Source organism: Pimephales promelas, chromosome 15 (genome assembly GCF_988280905.1).
Source record: "Pimephales promelas chromosome 15, fPimPro1.hap1.1, whole genome shotgun sequence".
NCBI classification, from domain to species: domain Eukaryota; kingdom Metazoa; phylum Chordata; class Actinopteri; order Cypriniformes; family Leuciscidae; genus Pimephales; species Pimephales promelas.
The window spans coordinates 28290922-28317649 of record NC_142783.1 but is presented as its reverse complement, the minus strand read 5'-3'; the positions used below and the strand labels follow the sequence as shown (position 1 = coordinate 28317649).

General features: G+C 36.6%; 1 protein-coding gene across 3 annotated transcripts in view; it reads left to right on the top strand.

Annotated features, from left to right (window-relative positions):
• rnf144aa (ring finger protein 144aa) overlaps window positions 1–26728 on the top strand; it is a 451897-nt gene that overhangs the window by 232256 nt on the left and 192913 nt on the right. For 2 of the 3 annotated variants that reach the window (XM_089120489.1, XM_089120490.1), the window contains exon 3: window positions 14924–15020. In XM_089120489.1, coding sequence (XP_088976615.1) covers window positions 15013–15020 — 8 coding nt within the window. In that variant the 5' untranslated portion in view covers window positions 14924–15012. Of the gene's footprint in view, window positions 1–14496; window positions 14705–14923; window positions 15021–26728 lie in introns of those variants that run through there. The other variant, XM_089120491.1, reaches the window with a different exon arrangement.

Genomic DNA, 26728 nt, shown 5'->3' with positions numbered 1-26728 from the left:
GAGGGAATCTGACTTTCTGTCTGAGTGTAAACATTGATGACTCTAAAGCCGCCTGTGAGTTTCACTGTCATGTAAATTCCAGTACTGAGTAATGTCCAATCCTAATCCAAGGGCACAGCTGAGTAATAGCCAGGCTGTAATCCAAGGTGCACAGCTGTTTTAGGGTCACCACACTCACACAGACATAAACACAAATACACACACATGAACACGCAAAAATAAAGGCGGGATGAGAACTTTTGGGAATGAGGTAGGACTTTAATGAACTGGAAATACTGGAAACTAATGTTTTGCCAACGGAATTTACTTCAATTTGCTGCTGGTCAAAGCTAAATGTTAAAGGGATTGTTCACTTTGAAATTCATTGTTGATGTTTAGCTTACCTCAAGGGCATCCGATATCTAGGTGTCTTTGTTTCCACAGTAGTTTCAATTTTGATATTTTTAGGTCAAACCGTTCTTGTCTGTCAGTCATATAATGGAGGTATATGGGTTCCTCTTCAAAGAGCATGCACAGAGAAGTCCAAATTAAACTTGATTTAATGACTCGTAAATGTAAGTACACATTGATGGCCTAAGACACGACACGAGCGGTTTGTGTGAGAAAACAAACAGTATATATATCATTTTTACCTCTTGTAACCACAGTCATGTCCAAGTGATCTGAAGGCATGGGCGCTTTGGTCTGTTCGGTCTAAAAAATTTAAACCAACGCTTGGATTTGTCCATTTTTGACCCAACTATGGGTTGAAACAACCCAGCATTTTTTTTAGAGTGTACAGTAGGTGGTTGCTTACTGGTCCAAATCAAAAGAGTACGTCCAACAAACATGATTTCCTTGCAGAATTTACTCAATTTCTTGTCGCTAAATGCTAAATCTGTTGCAGTTGAATATACATGTGTGAGAGGAACTACACTCCTTTATGTAGGTTCATTTTGGTTCATTGTTTTGAGTTAAATTTTATTATTTTTAACCAGATTTTGGATAGTTTTGTGTAACTGTTGGTTCAATTTTTAAAGACAATACAAATGATGAACTCCCTCACACACCTACATGTTCAACGTAACCCAATGTTGGCTAGTCTGTGCCAAACTGGTTAAAGCTGGATTACATTTGTTTGCAGTCATTTTGTGTTCTGTTCTGAAAAAAACTTCCTGAGGGGAATCTTCATCAATTAAATCAAGCATTACTTTGGTTCACCAATTATGCCTAGAAACAGAACTACGTAGTCTCACATTAAACATGTTTTGTTTACATGTATGTCGCAGCTAACGTCTGTTTGAAACACTAGCCTTCTACAAATTCAGCATACACCGGATCTACACACAGAACAAACGATGTGCCACCATATGGAAGATTTCCCTCATGTCAAACGAATGCCGCGCCAATGGCGAATGACAAATAAGAAACAATTTGAAGAGGCAGATAAAGTGTCACATGTACAGAAGGGGTTAACATATTTGATCAAGTATGGTGCAAACCACAAGGAAACTTGAGAGCAATCTACAGAGCAACCTGAAGGAATTCTGGGAAATGAATCATTGCCTTCAGCTTACAGGGTGGCCTGTCATGCACCATGGGAATGTAGGGCGAGCAAAATGAACTGAATCTGTGTTTTAGCAGATTTGACTTAGTAGATGCTGTTGACCCTGAATTGTCCTTTCAAAGCCCACAGGCATCACACAGTAAGGCTATCTGCAAATGTTATACATTTGATTTTATTTCTAAACACTAGAAATTGCATATTAATTCACTCATTAAAACGCTTATGTGAACTATGTTACCTCAATTTCAGAACATCAGTCATCTGTACTTCTGTAGAGACTCCAGAGATTTATGTGAGATAATTACGGGACTGTGTCTTCCAGCTTCTGGAAAGATCAATTCATCCAATCAATTCCATTTTTAAGAGGATATCTGAGATTACGGGCATGTGGACAGGCTCCATAAGGCTCTTAATAGGTCACTAAAATGTGTGTAAGAGGCTCTTTCAATGCCACAATCCTCTGAGCGAATTCACATCGGCTTTCCGTTTACCAAGCGAGCGAACAAGAAATGAACAAATGATGGCATGAAAAGATCAGCTGGCACTATTTTGGTGAGTTTTGCGATTACTGTTTAGCTTAATGGCCTTTAGTTGCCGACGCACAAGAAATCGATAGTTTGCCACACACCTCAGTAAAAATCAATGTTTATTGGGCTTCCATCCAATGTTTAGTCCAAGGGCAAAGAGGGTGGTTTCGGACAGAGGGAAATTTGTCAAATGCAGTATCAAACAAGCAATTACCCATAAAAACAAGTCACTCATAGAGTGTTTTTATTGAATAACAGAAATAGACCCGAAGGGTCGTTATATTAAAGAATCTGATTTTCAAGCAGTGCCTGTAGGCACTTTGTGTATCTTATATTGATCGTCCCCTAAATATGCATTTTAAAGAGAATACCCCATGAAGGTCAGGGTCACCACATTATATAGAGTATAGTGACAAATGATATACAATGTTTAATGGATTGACGTAGTTGTATATATAAAATCACTAAGGAAATCTCTAGAAAACACATTTTTTAAAAACTGTTTTAATTTTAATTCTGAAAATGTTTCTCAGATGTATAAAGTTGCAATCATTAGAAATAATGTGAAGTTGCAAGTTTTAATTGTATATATATATTTTATTCTAAGTAATTGTAGAAGAAACATCTGGGGTAAAGTATACTGAATACTCACTTAAATCTCCTTTAACTATGAAAGAGCGACATCTGAGCAATAGAAATTTCATCGGGTTGTCAGTTAGACAAGAGTAACTGGCTAAAAAAGTATAAATATAACAAAGAGGGAAGGGCTAGTCACTGAAACTCAATCCTACAATATTCCCAGTCAGAGAACAGGCGGGAGGCCACAAATATCTCTGTTTGTATGTGATCACATGAATGCATGAAGGGAAGATGAAAAGAAAGAGCAGAAAAAGTCATATGCGCAGTTACAGTGTTGTTGATTCACGGATCATTATAAGTGTGGTCAAGTTAAGACATGAACATTAGTGGTAAATCACATCTCCAGCCTCCATATGCTTTGACTAAAAGCTGAAGAGCTTAATAATTTCTTAATACAAGCTCATCTTGCTTTGCTCAATCCACACATGAAATCAATTTCTATCTTGCTGCTGGACTTGAATGCTGCTGGTCTGAATTTTGAATGGGTATTGACTGTGATCCCTCCCTTGTTTCTCTTTGTTTATTTTTCCAGGACAGCTATTTTTTTTTCTTTTTTTTTTTTACATGAGCATACCTTTAAGGTGAATTAAGATCACTTGAAAAATTACAATCAGTAGCAATAGCTGTATTAGCAAAGCTCTTAACATGTTATACAAGTTTTAAAACAGCTCCAGTGGATTTGATCATGATCATAATCAAGGCTAAATACAAAAAAAATAAATAAATGCTAAATGCAAATAATAAAATGTAACTCCCCTTGTGAAAAAGTGCACTTTAGCATACATTTACAATTAGCCTAATCATATGCAATGATTTGGCTCTTGTGTCAAATAAGTATAGCATGGTTTTAAAAAGACAAGGAGTGTGAAATAAATGCTTTTGGACATTGCATGTTAGCTAAAATGTATTTTAAATGCTATTAGTTGAACTTAAGAATATGGAAGCTTGTTTCCGAGCCTAAATCCAAAATAAAAAAAGGTAATTGACTTTTTTTCTCAAAATGGGTAAATATAAACTTGCAAGGGCGAGTTATAAAGTTCGAACAGGAATAAACTCACAATTCTGACTTTTTTTTCCCCTCATGATTTGCAAGATATAAACTTGCAATTGAGAGAAAATATATAAGTTTATAAGTCACAATTGCAAGTATCTGTCACATTTCTGGTAAAAACAAATCTGAATTGACCTTTTTTCTCACAATTGCAAACTTACATATCACAATTCTGACTATGTTCTTGCATTTGCAAGTTTATATCTATTTTGTGCTTTTGTTGAGTGCTTTTGTTGAGCCACTTAAGTAGGAACGCACTGTCAAGCCTTTATGGTAAACTAAAATAAACTTTAATGTAATTTCTATTGAAACTTTATTGTCCTGTATTTATAAATATACGACTAAATGTACGAATTTTCATTTATCGACAGTGCCATGTATTGCCTTTTTGTATTGTCAGAGTGTGAACAGCTTATAATGAAACTTTAAAAGGTAGACCTTCCCTGACTTCCTAGGTTGTCTATTAAAACCTGTAGACTGAATTTTATGTGTTTCCATATGAAGGCCGGTTTTGTACGGAAAATCCGGAAAAGGATGTGATGGTCTCGTTGCAAACAGTTGCTTGCTGCAGTTCACTTAACGGCCACCGGTGTGGCTAATAACAAAGGTTTTTCTAAAGTGAATTCTACATATAGTTCCTTTAAATATATATATGCTGGGTTGTTTCAACCCATGTGTGGCGAGCAGGGCGAGGACGAGGGCCGCGGGAGAACGGCGCGAGGCCGGTTGCGTGATTGGTGATGAGCGGCTGCTGTCTTTTACTTTCGGTTTGTATTTGTTTTGGTTTTGTTATTTAAGTATTTAAATGTTCGCCGGTTCCCTCCTCGTCCTTCCCATAATATCTGAACTGTGTTGCACCATGTTTGGGTCAAATATGGTCAAACCCAAGTTTGGTTTAAAATTAAATAAAAAAAAAAATATAGTTGGGTTTGTCCATATTTGATGCAAACATGGGTTGAAACAACCCATCATTTTTAGAGTGTAGTATTAGTCAAAACTTCAAACATTTTTTGGTAGCCTACTGTATTCAGTTTCCACTTGATTTAAAATCTGAGCCCTGAAGCAAAACCAGTTTAAACAGTCCATTGTAAATTTCAGGTAGAATATGTTGTATGAGGCCATGTGAGAGAGAGAAAAAATGGGGGGATGTTTTTCCCCCATTATGAAGGAGGTGCCAAAGATGTCAAAGGCTGCTGTGTCATCTGTCTGCCAGAGACTCCACCAAGCGGTCTGTGTAATGAGAGTTGTTGGGGTTTTTTGTAAAGAAATGCACGCATGCAAACACTAAACAAAACATTTGATTTTCTCAAGCTCGGCAAATAGAAAAATATGCGATGTTACCAACTGCTCTTATACTTTTCAAGTGCGAATAATAATTACTTGCTTTTTCAGCTGTAATTTAGACAAGTGAGTTATGGGACTTGCACTTAAAAGACGAACTTGCACTGCAGTACAAACAAGCTTAATGAATGCAAGATGCCTGCTATTTTTACTTACGGTTCTTTTGTGCTATATATACTGACAGAGTGCTTTAAATTAAAACCAGCACACAATTACCCTGATCAGTTTTGTTGAAACTAAATAGTTTAAGTTTGCATATCTGAACTTTTCTGCTGTATATGCAAGTGTTTGATCTGAAATGATTGTTGTTTGCGTGCGGTTCTGTATGTTAGCTTGTGATGTGCCTATGTGTATGAAACATTATGCAGAGTTCTCATATGACCATATTTTGTATGTGTGGTTGGCTGGCTCAGGTTTTCTGGATGTCATATGGGTATATGTTTTTTTTTTTGCATTCACAGCTCTGGCATGTTTTGCAACTGAAAGGAAGATCTACACACTGACAGTGCTAGATCTGGTTATTTCCAGATAATAATTCATATAAAGTTCTCTTCCTTTTAACTCTTGCTGTGTTCATAGGCAGTTTCGAGTGGCTCAATACCACAGATTTTCACTAACTGAAATAGATCACAATGCACGGATGACTTCCTCAGAGTTTCAAGGTCTGCTGTTTTTCTTTGATCCACACTGTGGCCATCTGAGAATTACACCTTGCTTTCTCAGCAAATACAGTTGCATGCAGCTGGAGTGGACTTTTAGTCGGTCGGTCGGTACAGATTTGAGCATGTCGGAGGCCCATCGTAAGCACTTTCCACTGACCTTTGAGACAGTCCAATACTTTGATATGAAAATATAACATTTCGCTGCAACAACTTGACCAACTACTAGAATAACTGGAGACTTCTTGTGTTATTAGAGGCTAGCTGAGTTTGAGGGGTCAGTGACTGTGAGAGCAACCCAAGCTCATTGGAAATCGACATTTCTGCATTACGCTGCTTGCATGTTTTGTGACATTTTAAAAATGAAATGTCCAGCTAAAAGTATCTGAAACAGATAGATAAGTGAAAATAAGTCTTAAATCTAATCTACAATCTGCCTATGCAATCATAATTACAAAAATAAAATTAGAATTTATTGCCTGTAATGTTCATTTCAGTTGGAAACTACAGTGAATTCTGTTGTATAGAGACGGTTTTGGAGTTTTTGAGTTTTTTTTTAGAGATGTGTATTTCCAATAAATATGTTGCTTAAGAGTGTCCATGATAAAAAAAAAAATAAATTAAATAAATTAAATTAAAACTTGATTAAAATATGTGCCAGGTTCTTAGAAATGTACTTTTTGTATTCATGTTGATAGGGTTTTAAACATCTTAAGAAAAGTTTCAATTTAATGACTCTTACATAATGTAATGTAATATAATAAGCTATAACCAAAAATAGTAACATTTTACTTCCATCTTGAATACATGTTTACAGATCCTAACCCCCCCCCCAAAAAAAAATATATATATAAATAAATATTTTTCAAGGTTAAAATTTTTTTTTACAAGTATAATGCTTTATTATTTCATAAAAGTTTTCTGTCAGTCTATAACCTGAGCTCATCTTGCCTAGTCATAAAAAGCTCAGTTTATTAATTATTTTAAGAGACTTATCGACATTGAGAAAGAGTCAGAAATGTCTGCAGGGGTCCTATCTATATCATCAAATTCTAAATATTTCTATTTTTGTGTTTTAAGAAATTATAATAACAGATTAGATCAAACCATTAAAATTACAGTTTATGATATCAGTACAGTTAACCTGTTTGACTTAATACCCAAAAACTAAATAGCAAAATTATTTTTCATATGTGTTCAAGTTTCCAATATATTTTTTTTAAATAAATTAATAGATAAGCCCAAAAAAAAAAAAAAAAAAAAAAAGAGCATCACATTATTGCTCCTTAGTTAACACCATAAGGAAAATGGGTGATGGGAAAAAGTATGTCCATGTACTGTGAAACTATAGTTATTTAAAAGTTTGTCTAATGTACCTCTAAGGATATCCTTCATCCTAAGGCTCATTATGGCGATGGGCCTAATGGTAATGTCAATACTGATCACTGTACAGAGAGTTGGTGGAACAGAAATACCTCTGCTGCTCTACAAAGTGTTTTCTTATTTTAGATTTTAATTACCTCTTTTGTCTATCCCAGCATCTGTTAAAGTCATTTTCTTTCTTTCTTTCTTTCTTTCTTTCTTTCTTTCTTTCTTTCTTTCTTTCTTTCTTTCTTTCTTTCTTTCTTTCTTTCTTTCTTTCTTTCTTTCTTTCTTTCTTTCTTTCTTTCTTTCTTTCTTTCTTTCTTTCGTTCTTTCGTTCTTCCTTTTATAGGAAATCCCTGACTCAGCTATAACATTGTATCCTGAAGCCAGACTTCTATTCTCACTTAATACATCTCTAAGACAAAGCCATTTAATATGGATATATCCACGTGAGTAGATCATACATTGGCAGGAAATGCATTTCCTTTGTGCAGACACAGGCTAATTAGCAATCAGCTTAAGCTTTGAGTAGCAGCGGCTGATCGTTCAATACACAATCAACCTGCAGGAGAGAAGCAGCGTGTGTGCCCATTAATGTCCAGCAGTAGCCCTGCATGATCACTTCCACATTCGCTTCCTCTATGCGTCTCGCAGTTGATCACCATATATAGATTTTACTCTCCTTCTAATTGAACTCAAGTTCATTACAAGCAATTAAAATCGTGAATGATGTATTAATACAGTCACATTTGCTGTAATTTTTTATTTTTGTTTCCATCCATCATCCATCCATACAGTATGTCCATCTGTCCATCCATTCGTCCATCCATCCATCCATCTTTTTTCCAGTATAATATTTTAAATAATCAGTCCATCCATCCACCCACCTGTCCATCCATCCGTCCATCCATTCATCCATCCGTCTGTCTGTCCATCCATCCATCCATCCATCCATCCATCCATCATTTTTTTTCAGTATAAAATTTTAATAACCTACTTTATGAAAGCAACAATTGTCCATCCATACATACATCAAATCTTAAATATCCTTCATTGCGTGCAAGCAACACTTTTAAATCGCACTGTAATTTTTCACTCAAATGGAGTGATATGGTGGTCAAGCAGCAAGCAATTTACGGAGACCCCAAAGGGAAAATATGACACGGGAAAGAAAAATATATTTCAATGCTTTTGCATTCTCACTCAAAAGTTTTGCTTTTCCCTGAGAAACTTTCTTGCTCAAAAAACCTTTGCTTTCCCTCCAAAACTCAAAAGGTGTCCAAGGGTACTCAATGTTTTTTTGGGGAATGCAAAACTTCACCAGGGTCATCAGATGTTAGGGTTCCCCCACCCCTAAAAACTTGGGTGAATCACCTAATTAATATTCATAGATCACGCTGATAAGGTTTCTAATGTCTCTCTGTTACTTTTTCAAATCACTCCTACTCCCCTGACCACTAATGCCTGATTCTGCTTAAATGGTTAAAATCATTTCTTCTGAGCAGTGTGCTTTAGCTATGGTCAACTGAGCACCTCTTCCATTCCAGAGAACCGACCTGGATTTAGTCATACACACTCTGAATATGCTTCAGTTATGAACTGCGAGCGACTCGGAGGCTCATGTGACATTCGCTTTGATCCGCTCCGAGGTTCAACAGAGCGTTTCCTTCACCTTTTACCCTGCCTGCACCCACGCTCTGTAAAGGCCTGTCTCTGAGCTGTATTAATGGGAGGAAATGAAGGTTTTGTGAACCCTGACTTTGTCTGGGGTTACCAGGAAAATCTATTCATTAACATACTAGAGTCTGTGAGTCTTGTTCAAACTGCTTTTTTAGGTACACTCATCTGTGGATCCTTGCGTCTGGGCTGCAAATGTAGCCACAATCGTATGGACTTCATAACCACTGCTGTCATAGAGGTAGTGGGATAAGGAAATTGGATTGTATGCTTTATAGTTTAAAACCTCAAACTCTATAGAACAGGTTTTGAGGATTTGAATGACAGGTTCAGTCTTGTGATGTCTCACTAGCGCAACATCATGGCGAGCTATATCAGTTTCCGCCAGTATCCTGTGACGTTTATTGCCTGAAATGGAGTTTATTAATCTGGCAGCTGATAACATTATTATTGGGCCAAATGCTTTTTTCATTATTTTAGAATGAATTATTCCTTTCAAAATGTACATCAGCATTTAATCCCACAAGCCAGACTCACTTTATTGAGTGACTTCCACAAGCAGTCCATCCCAAAGTGTGATTTATTATTTCCTGTGAGAACTACAAAGGTGGAGATGCAACAGTTTTGTGCCTTTAAAGGACGTTTGATGCACAAATCATTTACTTCTGAATCACGTAGCGCAGCGCAGTCCCTGTCATGCAGAAAGCAAATCCCAGTTGTCACCGGGTGATCAGTCAAATTATAAAGAAATAGAGAAAGAAAGGAAAAAACACTCTTAAGATGTAATTAGACTTCTAGATGTTTTTCATTTCTGCTATGCAGAGTTAATTGGTTCATTAAGTTTTTGAATGTTGCATGCAAAGCATGTCAGATATTCAGGTAATCTTCAGCATAGATCTCTGGAAGGAGTGACCCGTGCAACGAAATGGGATTAGTAGGTGATTTGCCCCAGAGAAATCCATACCATAATTTAACCTCTGCTCTCCTGCACCGATCCCAGATAGCTATGGGTAAATTCTCCAAATTTGCACCAGACGGTTTGAGAAGGCACATTATTTGTTTTTCATTCCTTAGTTTCATCATTCACTAGTTCGTCTTTGAAGTACAAGCATGTGTAGCCTGAAAATGATTAGCTTGTTTTACTTTAAAATAGCACAGTGTTCTCGTACTTGGGTTCTAGCAGTTGAGTGTTGACTGGCTTTACATGGATATTTGAAAAGAAATATGTCTTTATTTATATTTACATTCCAAACCTGTAGGCCCAAAACAACTCATTTTGAGAAATAAAAGTCAATGGTGTCCAATATTACTGCTATGTTATGAAATGGAGGACATAGGAAAGAAAGTCGCAAGGGTGAGTAAACAATGACAGATTTTTTTTGGTTGAACCTTGCCTTTGAGCAAAACTGCACAACTATTGAACATTGTCAAATTCTAGCAAACCCCTTGCATCGTGTCGGTTCGGAGCACCAGGCCACGAGTCTCTATTATTTAATCTCCACAAGGATGCACATGATAATTAAACCACAGGGGCAGGGGAAGGGGCAGGAAGTCCACATCAGCCTTGAGTAATGCCCCGCTCCTCCCCCTCGGAGCCCACCTCAGGCTGTGGGAATTTCCTTTTGTCACACTCTGCTTGCCAGGTAAACAAGGCTGAATAAGAAGAGCAGGAAACCGGCTGAAGGAGGGGCAAATAAAGCACTGGGGAAGTGAATAGATTTCACACTCACCAGGCTAATACGGTACTCTTCTAACGAGTCACAACTCTGCCCCAGGAACCGCTCAGGATCACTATGGATCAATGGGTTGGGAATTTATGGGAAGACAAGTGCTCTAGGTTTGAAATGATGCTTGATGCAAATCATAACAGTGGCTGGGAGTCGTTCTTCTGCAATAGACACGTGATGATCTACTACTCAGAAGATGTCACTGATATAAAGACTGAGCTTGGAGCAAAACAACAGTAAAGAAGACGAGCCTGCTACAATTCTTTTGGAGAAATTAAAATTGACACAAATGTACCCTTTTCTGGCACAAAGCTCAAATGAAATATCATATAAAATATAATGTGAAATCAAAATTGAAATCTCATCCTTAAACTGACTTTCATAAACATCCTTAAAATAAACTGATTTTCCCCTTGTTTTTTTACATTACATATTTGTTATTTTTTATTACATATTTATTTTAGTTTCATTATGCTTCTTTTATGCTCAAAAAAAGATAAGACATTTAGAAAATGTTTTTATGTTTCTATTTATTAAAAAAGCTAATTAACTCTTTCCCTATAGCGTTTTTGAAAGATACGTTACGAGCATTTTTAATGCGTTTTTCATGGCCTTTAGAATATTTTGTTGTATTATTTATTATTATTCTAGCTTCATGCATTCCTTTTTGTATCAACACTTAAATATATGGGGTCGTTTCACAAAAAAAAGCTACATTTTAAGCTAAAGGCTGAGAAAATCATGTTTTTGTCAAAGAATACATCTTTATCAGATTCAGAACGATGACCAAAACATAGATTGAGTAGATTGCCATCAACAACCCCAGTCTAGCTTGTCCTGGGTCGACATTTCATTCGGTACCATCTGCTTATACTGTATATGATACCGTTTGTTTCTGCTTATTTTGGACCTGTGTTTTGATCAGAAGATTTATTACTCTTTCAGAAGAAGCGTCATAGCGCCCCCTACCATATAACAGTTAAAACACGGAAAGCCAGAAATGTTCGTCAATGTCGAGGAAAGAGTTAAGATTCACTGATATATCTTTTTTTTAATCATGTTAAGTATGTTTTTACTGGTGAACAAAATTAAAAGACTGATTTTTAAATATATATTATTCCAAGGTATCTTGGAAAATCTGCGGTGCGCAAATATTCTTGACATGATCTGGAAAATGCACATCCGAAGCTTGTAAGACAATTAAGACAGAGGAATAGGACTTCACTTCTCTCATTGATATTCTGCCAAGAGAAAAGATAAAAAGCAAACTCGTTGCAGAAATGCTGCAGCACTCCATTCACAATACTGTAAAACATGGATGAATGGAGAACGGCGAGAGAGCAAACTAAATTTATGTCCTGTTGACAGCATGCAGGTGTGTGCCAAAGCGGGAAATCTATGGGGATTGATCGGAGTAGGTGGAAGTTGTGGGTTTTTGCTCTGTTCAGCTTTCCACTTGCATTTACTGCATCTGTTACTGCAGCATCAGAAGGACCTTGATCGTGGTTACAACTCTGTTAATTAAGGTGCCTGATCCGGCCTGTACTGGTGTGAACTTATAGCCTGAAGGCTCTCGTTTCCCTTAGTCTGGATCTTGGGAATGGCTATTAGATATTGGATGGAGCTGCAGAGCTTTTGTTTGTTGAAGCTCAGAGGTGATCTACTGAGGCTGTCCACTGTTGTGTTGACCCATTCTTGTGTGATGAGTAACCATTGATCGCTGTTCCTGGATAGCATTATCTGTTTTAAGCCCCACATGTCATCAACACCAACCGTGACATTTGTTATGTATTGACCGATTGATTTATTGGCTGAAGATAATACAGATTATGACAAACCATGGGAAAGAGGCCAGAAAGCAAACAACCACTGAGGAAATATTTAGCTAACTATAAGAACAATATAAGAATTGTAAGGGTACTAACTTTACTGCTTTAACTACGATATTAGCGCAGCATTATTTATTTAGTCTCAAACTATATTTTCCAAGGAGTGTAGTGTGAAAGCTTTATGGTGTTTGATTCATGTATAATAAAAAAACAAACAAAAAAAAACAAATATATTTATAGGCTACACAATGGAAATCCATTTAGAGTTCATTTCAAAATAATTATATATAAGTCAACTTCTTGAGTGAGATATCCCAGTGAGCTGCCTCTGGATTTACATTTTGGCACATAAGCCATTCAAGTATTCCATGCATACAAAACATTTGCATACTGTGCATACAATACATACTGCATAGTGTGCATACTGCAAAAATAGTAAGAGTGGGAGTATGCCATTCCAAACATACCCACTGATTGATGATGACCGAGTCTTCACTCAACAGTGTTCCCAGAAATCCCTGCTTGTCAAATTATGTCTGGTTTTATAGATAAATCAATGTTTGTTTGTTTTTATGTATGCCAGCTGACTAGATGTCTGGAATTCTGATTGTGTTTATGCCAAATATGGTTCTGTTTTATAATACTATTTTTAATCTCGTAGTAAACTAGCAAAAATGTTGTCTCTTTAAGTAGTTTTAAACAATTGACTATTTTGTAAGTAGCTTGTCTTGTACCTAAAGAGGTTACTTAAATAAAACTTATAGCTTACAATAAAATATATTTTTTTTAAATTAGTGTTACTTTTCTCTAAAAAGTATTTCCTAGAGGAAAAAGAGAAAAAATACTATTGTTCTCCCTTTTGCCAAATAGGTAGGACAACTTCAACACCCATAATGCACTGGGCATGTTGCCTCCCAAGGCCACTTCCACCAGTCTTCTAATGTGCTTACCAGTGTCAAATGCCATCTTGCTTTAGCAGGAAATACTTTTTAGCAAACTTGTAGTCTTAATAGGCTCTATGCACGATCGCTTCCGGGTTTGTCATCCAGTGCTGCGTCAGAAGCCAGTTTTGTATTAGGTGGAGATATAGTGGCAAAATACATTTGCTGTTTACAAAAACTTCTTGCGGTTAACGTGAATGATGTTAACAACACTGTGAGGCAGTTAGCTGTCACACATAGGGCTTTAAATTATATATTTTGAGCTACATCAACAACTTTGAGGGTGAGTATTTTCTAATATCATGTGAAAGCAGAGGTCTTAAACTCAACTTAACTGGGGGCCATTGGAGATAGAGTCTGGGTCAGGCTGGGCCGCATCAAGTAGCCTATTCCACAAAAATAGTATTCAAGTATTCCAAAAAAAGGAGCACAACTGACGCAATCTTCTCAATCTGGATTATTAATGTTTCTTCTGAACTATTCCTCTGAAGTTGAACATTCCTTTCTGATTGGTTATTCATGAGCTGTCCTTCTGACAGTTAAAGTTCATTTTACAAACTTTCTTTGTCTTTTCCTTAGGCTATAACACATCTTTGTGATACTTATATGTGCACATGTCCTTGTTATTTTCTTTATACAACACATGATATTAATTTTTTTTTTTTTTTGGAGGTTTTTTTTTTTTTTGGAAGGCACATTTTCTTTTATTATACTTAGAAAAAAATATTGCTTTTGAAATACAAATATTTGCAGTCATGTCTGTCTGTCTTATTGAATTCTTTCTACACATGTATAGTGTCTCAGGCAAATTACTGACTTTGCACAAATCAAAGCAAACCTTCTTATCAACCTGTTGGACACATATTACAAGCTCAAAATGATTATTCTCACATTCATTGTTTTAGAGCAGGGGTCTTCAACACGTCGCTCGCGAGCTACATAGACAGGGCGAGCTACCAGTAGCGCTCACATATTTTGCGCCTCAAGTTCGTTATTTCAAGGCGCGCGGCAAGCGCGCTCGTAATTGAAGCGACGCGTCACGCGCTCAGTTTTTCCAGGCGCGCGTATGTTTGTACTTCGCAGTTGTCTATGACAACAAAACCACCGTAAGCTGTCACCGCGAATTTGAGACCACTGGTTTGGCGGGAGTGAGTTTCTTTCGGTTTCCAGAAAGGAATTGAAAGTGTTGTAGTCAGTGGCTCAAGGCGGCAAAGGCTGTAAATACGTAGAAGGCCGCGATGGAAAAGCAGAAAATCCACTGTGTTTGTAACGTTAGTCAACAAACTTGCTGACCACGAACACGGTGTTTCATGCCAAACAGAGAGGAAAAACGGAATGAAACGGCTGTTTTCATGAAAGTCCTTGCGGTTGCGGCCAAATAAACATGCATTTCTCAGTCCAGGTAACACGAAGAACGACTAAACATAAGCCTACATATTCTGCCAACATTAATACAATGCAGGGTTGGAAATCTTTAAATAATCTTGTAGTTTAAGTTATATTTTACCCTAGCTATTGTTTTTTTTTTGTTTGTTTGTTTTATACCAGGTCTTACCCTCTGGTATATTGTAAGGTTAGGAATGCCTCTACTGGCCCTTCATTGCCTGTTTGCTTTCCACAGAATCCTCCTCATGCTGTGTCATCGGATTGGTGTTTGTAGCTGGTATGCGGAGCTAAACTGTGGTATTTCCCTCACTCAGCAAACCAGAGATGAGCAGGTGAGTCAAACTACTGTATAAAGACAGCCTTGTGCAAGTCTTAACCGAGACTGACGCGGATCTTCTCATAGCTGTTCTATTTTGCCATGAAGCCTTGACCCATAAAACGAATAGATGCCGTTTTCTTTGAATATGCAATATAATGGCTCGTATGCTGGGTTATTAGATTTATGGCTGTTCATTTAAAAACGTGAAAGCCCCCACCTTTCTTTGTGCTGTTTTAAAGACATTGTTTATTTGGTTCTTACTGTTTTATTTTTAGGCAAAGGTTCACATATCTATAAAAGCTTAAGCCTCTGAGGGGCCTCTCGCTGGTTCCTGGGTAATGTCCCAGCAGGTTGTTATCCAAAAAAGTGTAGCAACATGCAGTCTGGAACACTAAGTGCGTATAGGTTTGTGCTGAAAAAGAGAAGTGAAAAAACAGACACATATTCAAGCATGCCTGAAGTAGTGGATTGGCAGTATATGTTTCATCATTTAAATCAAACTAAGTCATATTTATCTAGTGCATTTGGAAGCTGTACCCCATGACACACAGAATACAAATGCACACTAATTCACAATCACACAATCTCATTTATGTAGATTAGAACTTGTTTTGTTTTCCTTTGCTTTTGCTTTTTGTATTTTTTGTTATACTGTATTATTTTGTTTACATTCTATTCTATTATTTTCTACTTCTATTTTTTATCATGGCTATCAGTATATGTTCTTTTATCATAGCTATTAAACTTTAAAATAGCTCAGTTTTGATATAATGTATGCATGAGATGAAAGAGGCATATACATTAGCAGTGTGTAATGAGTGGATTTAAGCAAGCCTTGTCTTGTTTTGTTGTGTGTTTTGCTTTGATTATCTTATTTAGTTTATTGTATTACAGTACCTCAGTTCTGAGGCATTTCGGTGTAATGTGCATCTAATGACATTGGATGACAGATGCGAATATACACTTGGCGATGCATGAAGAGTTGCATTCAAGCATGCGTGCATTACGAAAAAGGAAAATTTGCAGTGTTTGTGTAACAAACCTGAGAGCATTTGCTTTTGATTGATGCTTTAACATTGTTTGAAATCGAGTTGATTATTTCCAAGTGCTTCATGAAACGTTAGACGTCACAACGAATATGCAAATGACACTTGATGACACTGCTGCTTATGCTTATTAGCATGACTTGATATGAATGATATAAAGCAGGATCTCAACCTTGTTGACTTCCAAATAATAATATCTTGTTTTAGCTCATGTTAATGCTTGTTTTGTCTTACTTGAAACATTTAAAGTCATCTTGAGGCCTCAGTCCCCTGATTGAGAACCACTCATATAAAGTATCTATGTAATATTTTTTTAGAATGGTGATATATCAATAAATGTGATTGTAAATAGCTTAAATAAGTTTTACAAAACATAAAATATTCCATTTTATAACACACAAAGGGGATCACAATGGGCCAAAAACGCACAGAGAACACATTATCATGGCCAGGATGTCATCAAATGAGTTGAGAATGAATATCGGGCCCAGATTGCGAGGCACTGACTGCTCAGAACATGCACCTCATTTATCTGAAATGAACTCGGTGGGGAAGGCAGTATGTTGGAAGAAGCACAGATGTGATTTGGATCTACAAAATATACTGCCTTATACCTGAGGGGTGTAACGTTAGAAGGCTGAACGGAACATCGGTTCGGGGGATGAAGAGAAGCTGCCCCGGTGCGCGATGTTACATGAGTTTAAGCAAGGGGAATATATTACGGTATCGCTCAAAACCCATCATTTCAACACTCTCTCATCTTTCACAAGGCACTAACATGCGATTCACGTTCCCCCTGCAAGCCTCTCTGGTAAGCGCCAGTGCACGCATGATGGGAAAACATGGAAGTACTTTCAGTCATAAATTCCCCATCTGCTCTTGCCACCAGAGCCAGGACTGGAGCTCTGCCGGTGACCTGACACGGCCCGGCTTCCTTCTCATCCAATCATAACCAGCAGCGTCCTCTTTTTTTTTTATGCGAAGCTGCGAGTCAACATTCTTCAGGCTTTTTTTAATAAGTTTATACAGGTGTGTTTCTTAATTCAAGTTTGTTTGTGTGTTTAAAGACGGCAGTATTTAGAAAGATTAACAACAAGATCCAACGGAAAACCTTTCAAAGAATTTCTTCGCGTGGAAACGGATTGCCGTTTTCCTTCTGCTCTTATATTTTCATTGGCTTTGAGTTGCAATTAAGCAAATGTTCTATATAAATAAATGAGCTGGTGAATTAGGAAGGCTAATGAGGAATATCGGCATCGTATAACAAACTGAATACCAAAGCTCACTGCTCTTCAGTCGCAGTCTTTTTCCATCTATTCAAATTAAAGACACATCAAATCAAAATGGCAGGTTTTATTATGCTAATGGAACGGTTTTATTGTTATTGTCATCTTAATAGCGAGGGTCTGAGAGTCTAGTGGCCTCGCAGTCACATTGCGGTCTGTTCGGAGGAACCAGGAGAGCTTAATGAAAGCAGCTAAGACTGCTCATCAGCACTGGGGCGCCCCTCTGCTGATAATTGCACACATTATGGCCTATTAGTGGAGTGTGCCACCTCTCCATGGAGTCCTGAAGAGCTTCCGGAAAGGGAGCTCAGGGCTTAGCCGGGAGAGTTGGGACAGGACAGGTCAAGACACAGATCTCAGTTCACTATCAGACAGGATAAATCTCTTTTTCATTCTCAGTCAGACCTCATTATTGAAAGAATCAGCCAGGGGCATCTGATCTACCATTTTATAACCTTGTTTGATTCCTTTATTTTATTTTTTTTGTGTCATTACGAATAGAGGTGCGTTCACACCATGTTGGAGTCACCGTATTTATGAAATTCCTGACTTGTAAAAAGCATTCATATCCTTGTATAACTTTAGAACTGAATTTTCTGAGAGCTTCTGACTAGAGGTGTGTTCGCCTCATATTGGGATTACCGTAATTATTAGAGTCTGGCTTGTAAAAAGCATTCACGTCCTCATTGAACTCGTAATTGCAACTTGTAAACTTGGAATTTTCTGAGAGCTCCGACTTGGACCACCTCACCACTGCAAATTAATTTTGCCGTTTATAGTGTTGCATAATTCCAAGTCAGAGAGCAGAGTTTAACATATTGTCATTTCGTAATTACTGTAATTATGACATGGCGTGAACGCAGCATTGTACCACCTGACCGCTGTAATGTTATGCTCACTCAAAATGGCAGCATATGAGGACATGAAGTACAATGTCCAGGTTGTTGCTGGTAGCCAAATGGTGAATAAAGAACCATGAATAGTGAATGGACAAATAGTCCGTTATTCCATCAATTCGCACAGCAATTTTAATGCTAAAATACTCTAATAAGACAGAGTTTCTGCGATACTACGTATTTAGCACCGTCGCAACACTGATTTTGAATCTTGTGTGAATGTAAGTCAATTACAGAGCTAATGACGTTTTATTTTTTTTGTGAATCCAGTTCCCAGAGTAAATGAATCTTATGAGCCGGTTCTCTTTAATGAATCATATGTTTACAGCACAATTGGGATACGCTTAAGGCCATTGCACACAGAGTCCGAAAGGTTAGTTTTTTTTTTTGCATACAGATAACGACGTTTTCAACTTTGCATGTTGTTTCACTGAATAAAGTGTGATGTGAGCGAAAAATCTCCGACATTATACTGATGCCTTGTTCTACTTATGACGTACTGACACGAAGGACAAATGCTTTGAAAAGTGCACTTTGTCGCGTCCAGTGTAGACAGCCTTTAGCTGTTGCGCCACAATATAGCGTGAGCGACAATAGTCGCGTCCGGTGTTGACATGGTATAAGGCCTGTGAGTTTTGTCAGTAGTATTTAATAAAAAGTAAATGAACGGCTATCTTACGGCCTGTTCACACCGGGACGAATTTCGCGGGCAATATTCGCCGACGTTTAACGCCTCGTGACTAAACAAAGGGCGCCAATGTGTGTGCACACCGACGCGTAAAACGCCACCCGTAAAAGCGTCATTTAAAAAAAAAAAACGCCTCGGCTTCGTTTTTTTTAGTTTGACGCGTTGCGTCAAAAACTATCCGACCAATGATATTGCACTTTTGCTCACGTGTTTGGTCTTGCCAAGCACACATGCGGAACGGAGAAGAAGATATACGCCAAGTAGCGTCGCCGTCTACACAGCCAAGAAGGAATAAGACGAAGAAGATGCGAGGCAAAATGAATGTAGAGCTGCTGGTCTCATTGGTGTTAGAACATAAAGAACTATATGACAAACACGACAGCGACTACAAACTCTTGATAAAAGAGAACTGTATGGAGTGGTATTGCAGAGCAGATGGGCGCCATCTAATGTTAGGGCATGAATTTGCATGTTTACTCGGCTCATTGTCAGCGAAAATCGTTTGGGTGTGAACACAAAAAACGCGTTGAAAAACGCTGACGAATAATGCATGCTGATATTCGTCCCCGTGTGTATGGGCCTTTAAGTTATATTACGAGGCCCTTAAAAATATTTAAGTATTTATATAGTATAAGGCCAATTTTTGGTACTTCAACTGATCTTCTTGGCTTGAATTAAGTGCAGGACTTGTTTTGATATTGCAGTGTGATATTGTAATATCGGATGACATCATTTGAGCTGTACCTTGACTTTAGGTGAATTGAGGCCACTGGAAGCAGCTGTTTCAGTTTGTCTGTCTCCTCAAGTCTGGTTTTCATAATGCTCACATTTTCAAGTACTCTTTGCCTCATTTCTTTCTCTCTCTCTCACTTATACGAATGCTGTAAGTTGGTTCATCTATAATTAAGCATTAAAGAATCTAACATTTTTTTTTCTTTTCTTTTTTCCGGCGTGGGGGTTGCCTGTGGATATTGCTTGCATATTACAACATAAAAAATCATTAGAGACTTAATTTAGTTTCTACTTTCATAACATCCTTTTCCCCTCCAGTCAGTGATTATATCACACATGCAGGGTATCCCCTTCAAATGATGCATGAAAATTAGAGGAATCTTTGTAGTTCCTCAGATCAAATAAAAATAAATAAAAAATAATAAAGAAACTTTACTCTATGTTCTTGGTAAGCTCAAATAAAAAAGTGAAAATCTTCAAATTCATGAAACTTTTGGTTTCAATGAGCAAATTAATTTCTGTTATATGCTTGCCTGAATCTGTTCACAGTGATTTCCATTGAATTTCACAGAAGTTTTTGGTCTTTGCATGTTTGTTTATTATATAGATATGTGATAATCTTCCAGGTACTAAAAATGTGGTCCTCTTAGTTCTCATTTAAGACTCGTTCATCCCCACCCCCTCATTTTAATGAGATATTAACTCATATTGATAATAATAATAGTAATGATCCTTTTTGTGTGTTAACCAAAAGTTGCTCCAGAGGGGTTTCAACTTGTAATTGCTTAATATGAATATGGTATTTAACATATACATCATGAATTTATAAACCTTTTAATGAATACATTTATGAATAAAATAATAAAATAAGCATAAATATGTTTGACCCACTTACCGTAGACATCAGTATTAGGAGTAACACATTACAAGTAAGTTACGTAATCAGATTACTCCTTTTCAAGTAAAGTAACACATTATATTTTCAATTTACAACAAAATATCAAAGTTAAACTTTCAAATAATTAACGTGAGTTACTTTGTTTCCCTATATATTGATTTACAGGTCTCCTGTCCCCATGTTGAGTAAGTGCAGTGGGCATTGAACTGCTCTAAATGTGAGGAGGCATTTACATATCTCACGAGCACAATACCAGAGACAGTATTCCTCAAAATGAATAAAAACAGTGAAATGCAAACAGAATATTACGCAAACCTGTTATAATTAAAAATGGTAAATAACACAAAGTATACTACATGTATTTATTCTTACTTTATTACCCGGGGTCTTTGCTGCTGACCTTAGATGATCCAATTTAACCATGCCAATAAGTGAAAATGACTTTAGTTAAACATCACGTTTGTGTTTCTTTTTTTAATTTTTATTTTTGTTTTGTTTATTTTGTAAAGACATAACATTTTCCTTATAAGAACATACAGTCATGTCTCTACGTATGGTTCTCTCACTGGTGCATGATATGGTGTCATCAAAGTGTGAGAAAACAGGAAGCAGCGAGTGCTTAGTTTCGCGAGTGCACCCGTCCCGTCACCCTGTCTGTTGCAGTGGAAGCGCGTTTGAGGATCACTCTGATCTCAGATGGTGTGTTTCTGGCTTCATGCTGTTTGACTGTGGTGCTGCTGCTCACTGATCTTTACAGCCCAGGCTGGGTTGCGGAGGATGGGGGGAAGCAGGCTTTAATTGAATTGTAAATGGGAGCAGGGTGCAGGACTGGCCCGGCTGTGGCGGGCGGCAGATGGGATGCAGGACCCGGCCCTGCAGGATGGAGTGGGTGTTTGAGTGGGCTGAGAGGAGAGGGATTGGGCAGAGGGGGAAGGGTGGGATGGCAAGAGGCCCGTTACATGGAGATGACCAGATCCAGAGACCCCTGTTGAGCCGGTGCACACTGCAGATGAGAGAAGTCCTGGAGAAGGGCCAGCCTGCCTCTCTCTCTCAGTACTTCTGCTGGGGCTTAACGTTCTATCAGCTTGGCCTCTGAGCTACACCACGTGCAATGCTACATCTGTTTCTCAAATTAAAGTTATCAAGACGTTGCTTTAAGCTCTGTTTCTTAACAAAATATGTGCAATAATTCATTATTTCTAAGTAGCCGTTTGAGTGATATATGTTTCTGCATGATGTGAACCAGCTGTGCAGTCACAATTGAAGTCAAAGTTAGTTTATAAAGAAATGCATTTTCTTTTTTTTTTTTTTATTATAGTCCAAATTTACATGCTATTTACAAACCCTCAAAAAAATGCAGTTTTAAATGATAAAAAGGGTATTGTGGTACACCTAAAATTGTGTTTTCCCATGCAAGTTTAGATTAACATTACTTGCTTTACTTTGTGATTTATCTCATTTTTTTCTCATTATCAAAATTCTGATTTTCTCAACTGGTGGGTCATGACCCAAAATGGAAAAGTTTGTGCTGTCCTGCATTAAGCTATTATAAGCACACTTATGCTGTTGTTTATGCATAAAAAAAATAAAAAATTCACCCTGTTTATATAGTACACACTGTTAAAAAAACTTTGTCATTTCAACTTAAATTACATTAAACTGACTTAAAAATGAGATGAATCTTGCATAACTAATAAAAAAGTTGAAAATTAAGTAATTTTATGAGTTACATCAATGTAAAAACGAAAAATTATTGATCATATCATTTTTTTTATATTATAACAACATTTTTTTTTTTTTACGACTAAACTGTACTGTTTGTATTGTTTATCATAAAAGAATATTTAAAAAATACTTTTAAACATTATCATGATCACTGGCCTAACAACAATAATAATTTTAATGGTGGTAGTATTATTATTGGGCCTGTGAAAAACATTTTTTGTTACAGTGATCACACGGAAGCAAAAAATTGAACCGATGGAACATGTAAAAACAACAAACATCTATGCTATAAAGCACTCGTTCTGCAACAGCTAAAAAATCACTTGCAACAAGTTTGAAATGTGTATTCTTCAGAAAGAAGAGCATTACCGAGGAAAGAGTAAAGCTCAATGAACCCGAACAGAGAGAAAAAGGGGAAAAAAACATGGAGAGTGGGAGAGTGACAGAGAAAGAGAGAGAGAGAATGTTGGATTTAGTTCTCCTAAGGGAAATTAGAGCTCTGTCAGCAGGGAAAATGATCCCAGTCTGCCCTCATCAGGTGAAGACGATCCTGAAACACACACTCCCCCTCTCTCTCTCTCTCTCTCTCTCTCCACCTCTCTTGCTCTTGCTCTCAATAGATTTAGTCTGAATTCTGAATATTTTATTGCAGATTATTTTGCATAATTCTAATCTTTTATCTCATCTTTTGAATTAAAGTTTGAATATTATTTAGTTTTCCTAAAAAAGTCTAATAAATTATTTACAGTAATAGATATCTGTAATGTTGTTCAGTTGTATTATATCAGTTGTTGACATAAAATACTTCCAGGAAGTTGCAGGATTAATTAAAATGACTTATTGAGGTAAAAATGAGCTATTGACCTTTAACCTTTACATTTATTTTTGTTGGTGTGAAATATTTAGGTTGATTTAATGATTTTAAATAAAAAAATTTTTTTTAATAAAATCTATTAATATAGATGTTATTACATAAAGCAATTTATTTGGTTTACATTTACTATTAGCAAATACATAGGCCTGGTTTCACAAACAGAGCTTAGATTAAGACAGGATTAGGCTTTAGTTATTAATTTAAACTAAACTTTTAATTAGTTTTAATTTTATTATTATTTTTTTAATAAACATGCCTCAGGAAAAAAGAATAATACAAAATAATACATGGTGTGCATCTTGAGACAAAACTGTGGCACTGACATATTTTAAGATATTTTAAGATATCTCAGTCTAAGTACTGAACAATTTGCACTATACCCATATTAAACTGCAAAAATAATTGTATTATAATATTTTTAAACATTTTAAACCAAGATACATTTGCTTAAAAAGCTAAATTGCATATCAAGTAAATAATATATCAAGTTTATTTTTCTTGCCCCATGACATTATTTTGTTTTAAACTCCCTTAATTTTGATGTTTTTTTTGCTTCTCAAATAAATGTATATTGATTTTGTTTGATATTTTTGATTGAAAACAAAGCAATTATAAGCAAGAAAAAACATTTAATACAGTGTGGAATATAATAATACTAAAAAAAATCTCTAAGTTGGCAGAAAAAAACAACAACATTATTAATAAAACCGTGTTTACTTTACAAGTATTACTTCTTTAAAATCAGTAAAAACATGCCGTCCATTACATGTCTTTGACAGAAAATGGCTGAATTCATTTCTTCTCACACACTCACACCTTGACCTGAGGCTTGTGTCTGCTTCATCTCTACCTCAACTGAACACATACAGTGTTTCTCGCACACTGAACGTCTCCTGTGTTTACCTCAGACTCTCACATTTATATCCCCATTATTAATGGGAGAGGCTGCTGTTGCCAGATAATTAACCCGGCTTATCTGTGTGTTTGAGAGCTGATATTTGTGCACCTGTATTGGTGGACAGTGCTGGGGTGCGAGAGCCCGTCTGGCAGCTGAAGATGCGAGCCAGAAGAGGGATTTACACGTCACGCCGGAGAACAGCCGATCTCACCGGTGTGCCTGTAACCTTTTCCACTAATGAAAAAAATACTAATAAAGCACAATAAGCCCAAAAGAGGTTCTTAGAGCTTAATGTGTGCTGTAATATGCTGGAGAGGGTGTTCTGGGATCAGATGACCAAGCCTTTGATCCAGTAGGAGGAATATATTTTTGGCCCCATGGCCTTTATATCTGTCTTCTGCTTTATGAGCCACTGATGGTGGGATTGGGGTCGCAGTGATGCAGATTGTGTTGCAGGAAATATCTATAAACTAAATAAAATATTATACAATACATTTTAAACCTGCAGGGACCTGTAATTAAATACAAAGGTTGTTTTTGTCGGTTTGTTTGTTTGCTTACATGGATTTAGTTGTGTGGTGTAGTGATGAGCTCTGATGCATTGATGATTTGTTATGGGCAATGCAGGTTTGAATTCAGCTTGCAACATTTCCAGAACACATTTTCCCTCTTTTTCACATTTACTGACTTTTATCTGGTCTGTACATGAAAACACATTTCCAAATCCAAGTTTCTATTTATTTTTATAGGAATATTTCAGCTGAAATTAATATTTGGATATCATTTACTTTTGGATATCATTTACTAGTTCCACATATTGTATGAAAAACAAACATATACATTTATATATATATATATATTGTATCAGGCAGAGTAAAAAAACATTTATGTTTTACAGAAAATATAAAGCAGGGAGAGTAAAAATCGTATTTTTTCTCATTGCGATGTCTGTAATATTGTTCACTTGAATAATACTGTAAATAGGTTGTTGACATGAAATTCTTCTAGGAACACCTGTAATGTGACATACTGTATACTCCATCTAAACAGCATTTTGCATATTCGCCTATTATTATTATACAGCTTCAACTAATACTTAGACTACACATAAAATAACCTGTGAACATTTACATTTAATATTCATACAAATTGTATCATACAATCTTGATTTAAAATAAATAAATTAAATTACATTTTTGTGCCAAATACCCATATGACAAAATAATAACATGAGCAAACAAAAAAAAAACAACAACAAAAAAACATAAAAGTATGATCAGTAGGGTAATACTTAATACTTACTACACTGAAGTTGGATTCAAATTTTAAATGACATTTTTAACCCCAAATTTGGGTTAAAACAACCCAGCATTGTTTAGATTCTAGGCCTACTTGAATTTATATGATAGTATCAAAAGTATATTATTTTGGAGCTTGTACGGTAAATAGTTGAATGGTTCTTCTAAGGTGTATAATTTTGTGTTTCACAGAAAAACACATTTATTTCTTTTACATGTCTTTATTTCTTGTATTGTAAACAATCCCTGTAAGAGTGACTAAAATAAATAAAATAAAATACAGAGATAGATGTTCTTTCATCTTCTTGTATGCATTTTTCTTTCGTTCTTTTCTTTCTTTCTTTCTTTTTTAAAGAAAGAAAAGTCCCTCAGCACAGTTCTGGTGTATTTAACATTTCAAAGTCTCTGCACTCATAAGGGCATATGCTAATGGAGAATATGAAACAGAAAGTTGGTCGTTGGAGAGTTCTTCTACCTTCTGAGCAAGAGCTTTTGGCTTTGGATGGCAGTAAGATCAACACAGCCTCAGGAGTCATGCTCGCTGTGAATCATTTCCCAGTGTGCCACACTGATGAGATGGACACACGCTTGCTCTTTTTTTTTCCATAGATGACCTAGTGATCTAGAATGGTTCTCTCAGCTGTTCTCGCTGTGGAATTATGTCCTGATTCTGCAAACTGAAGGTAAATAAACAGGACAATAATATTGGATGGGATCATAAGAAAGGGAAGGTGGATTTTCTTTAAGACTAGAAGTTTGTTTGAATGCGCTCAGCATTGATTAACAAGAACCAGGTGGATGAGAGTAGTAGCTCTGAGAAAACAGCGAGAAGAGAGCGAATGTGTTTGTTAAACGTGTTGAAGAGGGACCCACTTTCCTCTACTTGTCAGGTTTTGTTCATTTTTATCTGTCTGGATCGAATTCACAGTAAGCAAGCACCTTCCCAATTTTATGATGTTGTTTGTGTAAATCGGTTTGGACAGAGCTTTGAACTGACAAGAGTCATGTTTCAGACAATATAAAGCTGTTCATAGCAAAAGGCCTTCTCTTGTTTATGACAAAAAGGCAGGGCTCAACATAAAAAAAAATCCCCACTGGCCCCCGGGGCCAGTAGATCAGAGTTTTGCTGGCCCCTTCTATATTTTGACTGGCCCTGAAAGAAATACAAGGAAAAGCACTTTTCCATTAAACTGTATTTATATACATTAGGAGGATTAATCAAAACAGTGAAGGAAGTTCAGGAATTAAGAGAGAGACCCTGGTGGACACATGCAAAAATAACCTAATTTCAGCGTCCAGTAGATTATTTGTCAATACCTGCTCTCTCCTCATCTCGATCACTCTCTCTTTCTCTCTTTTTCCCTCAGTCTCCTCATCTTA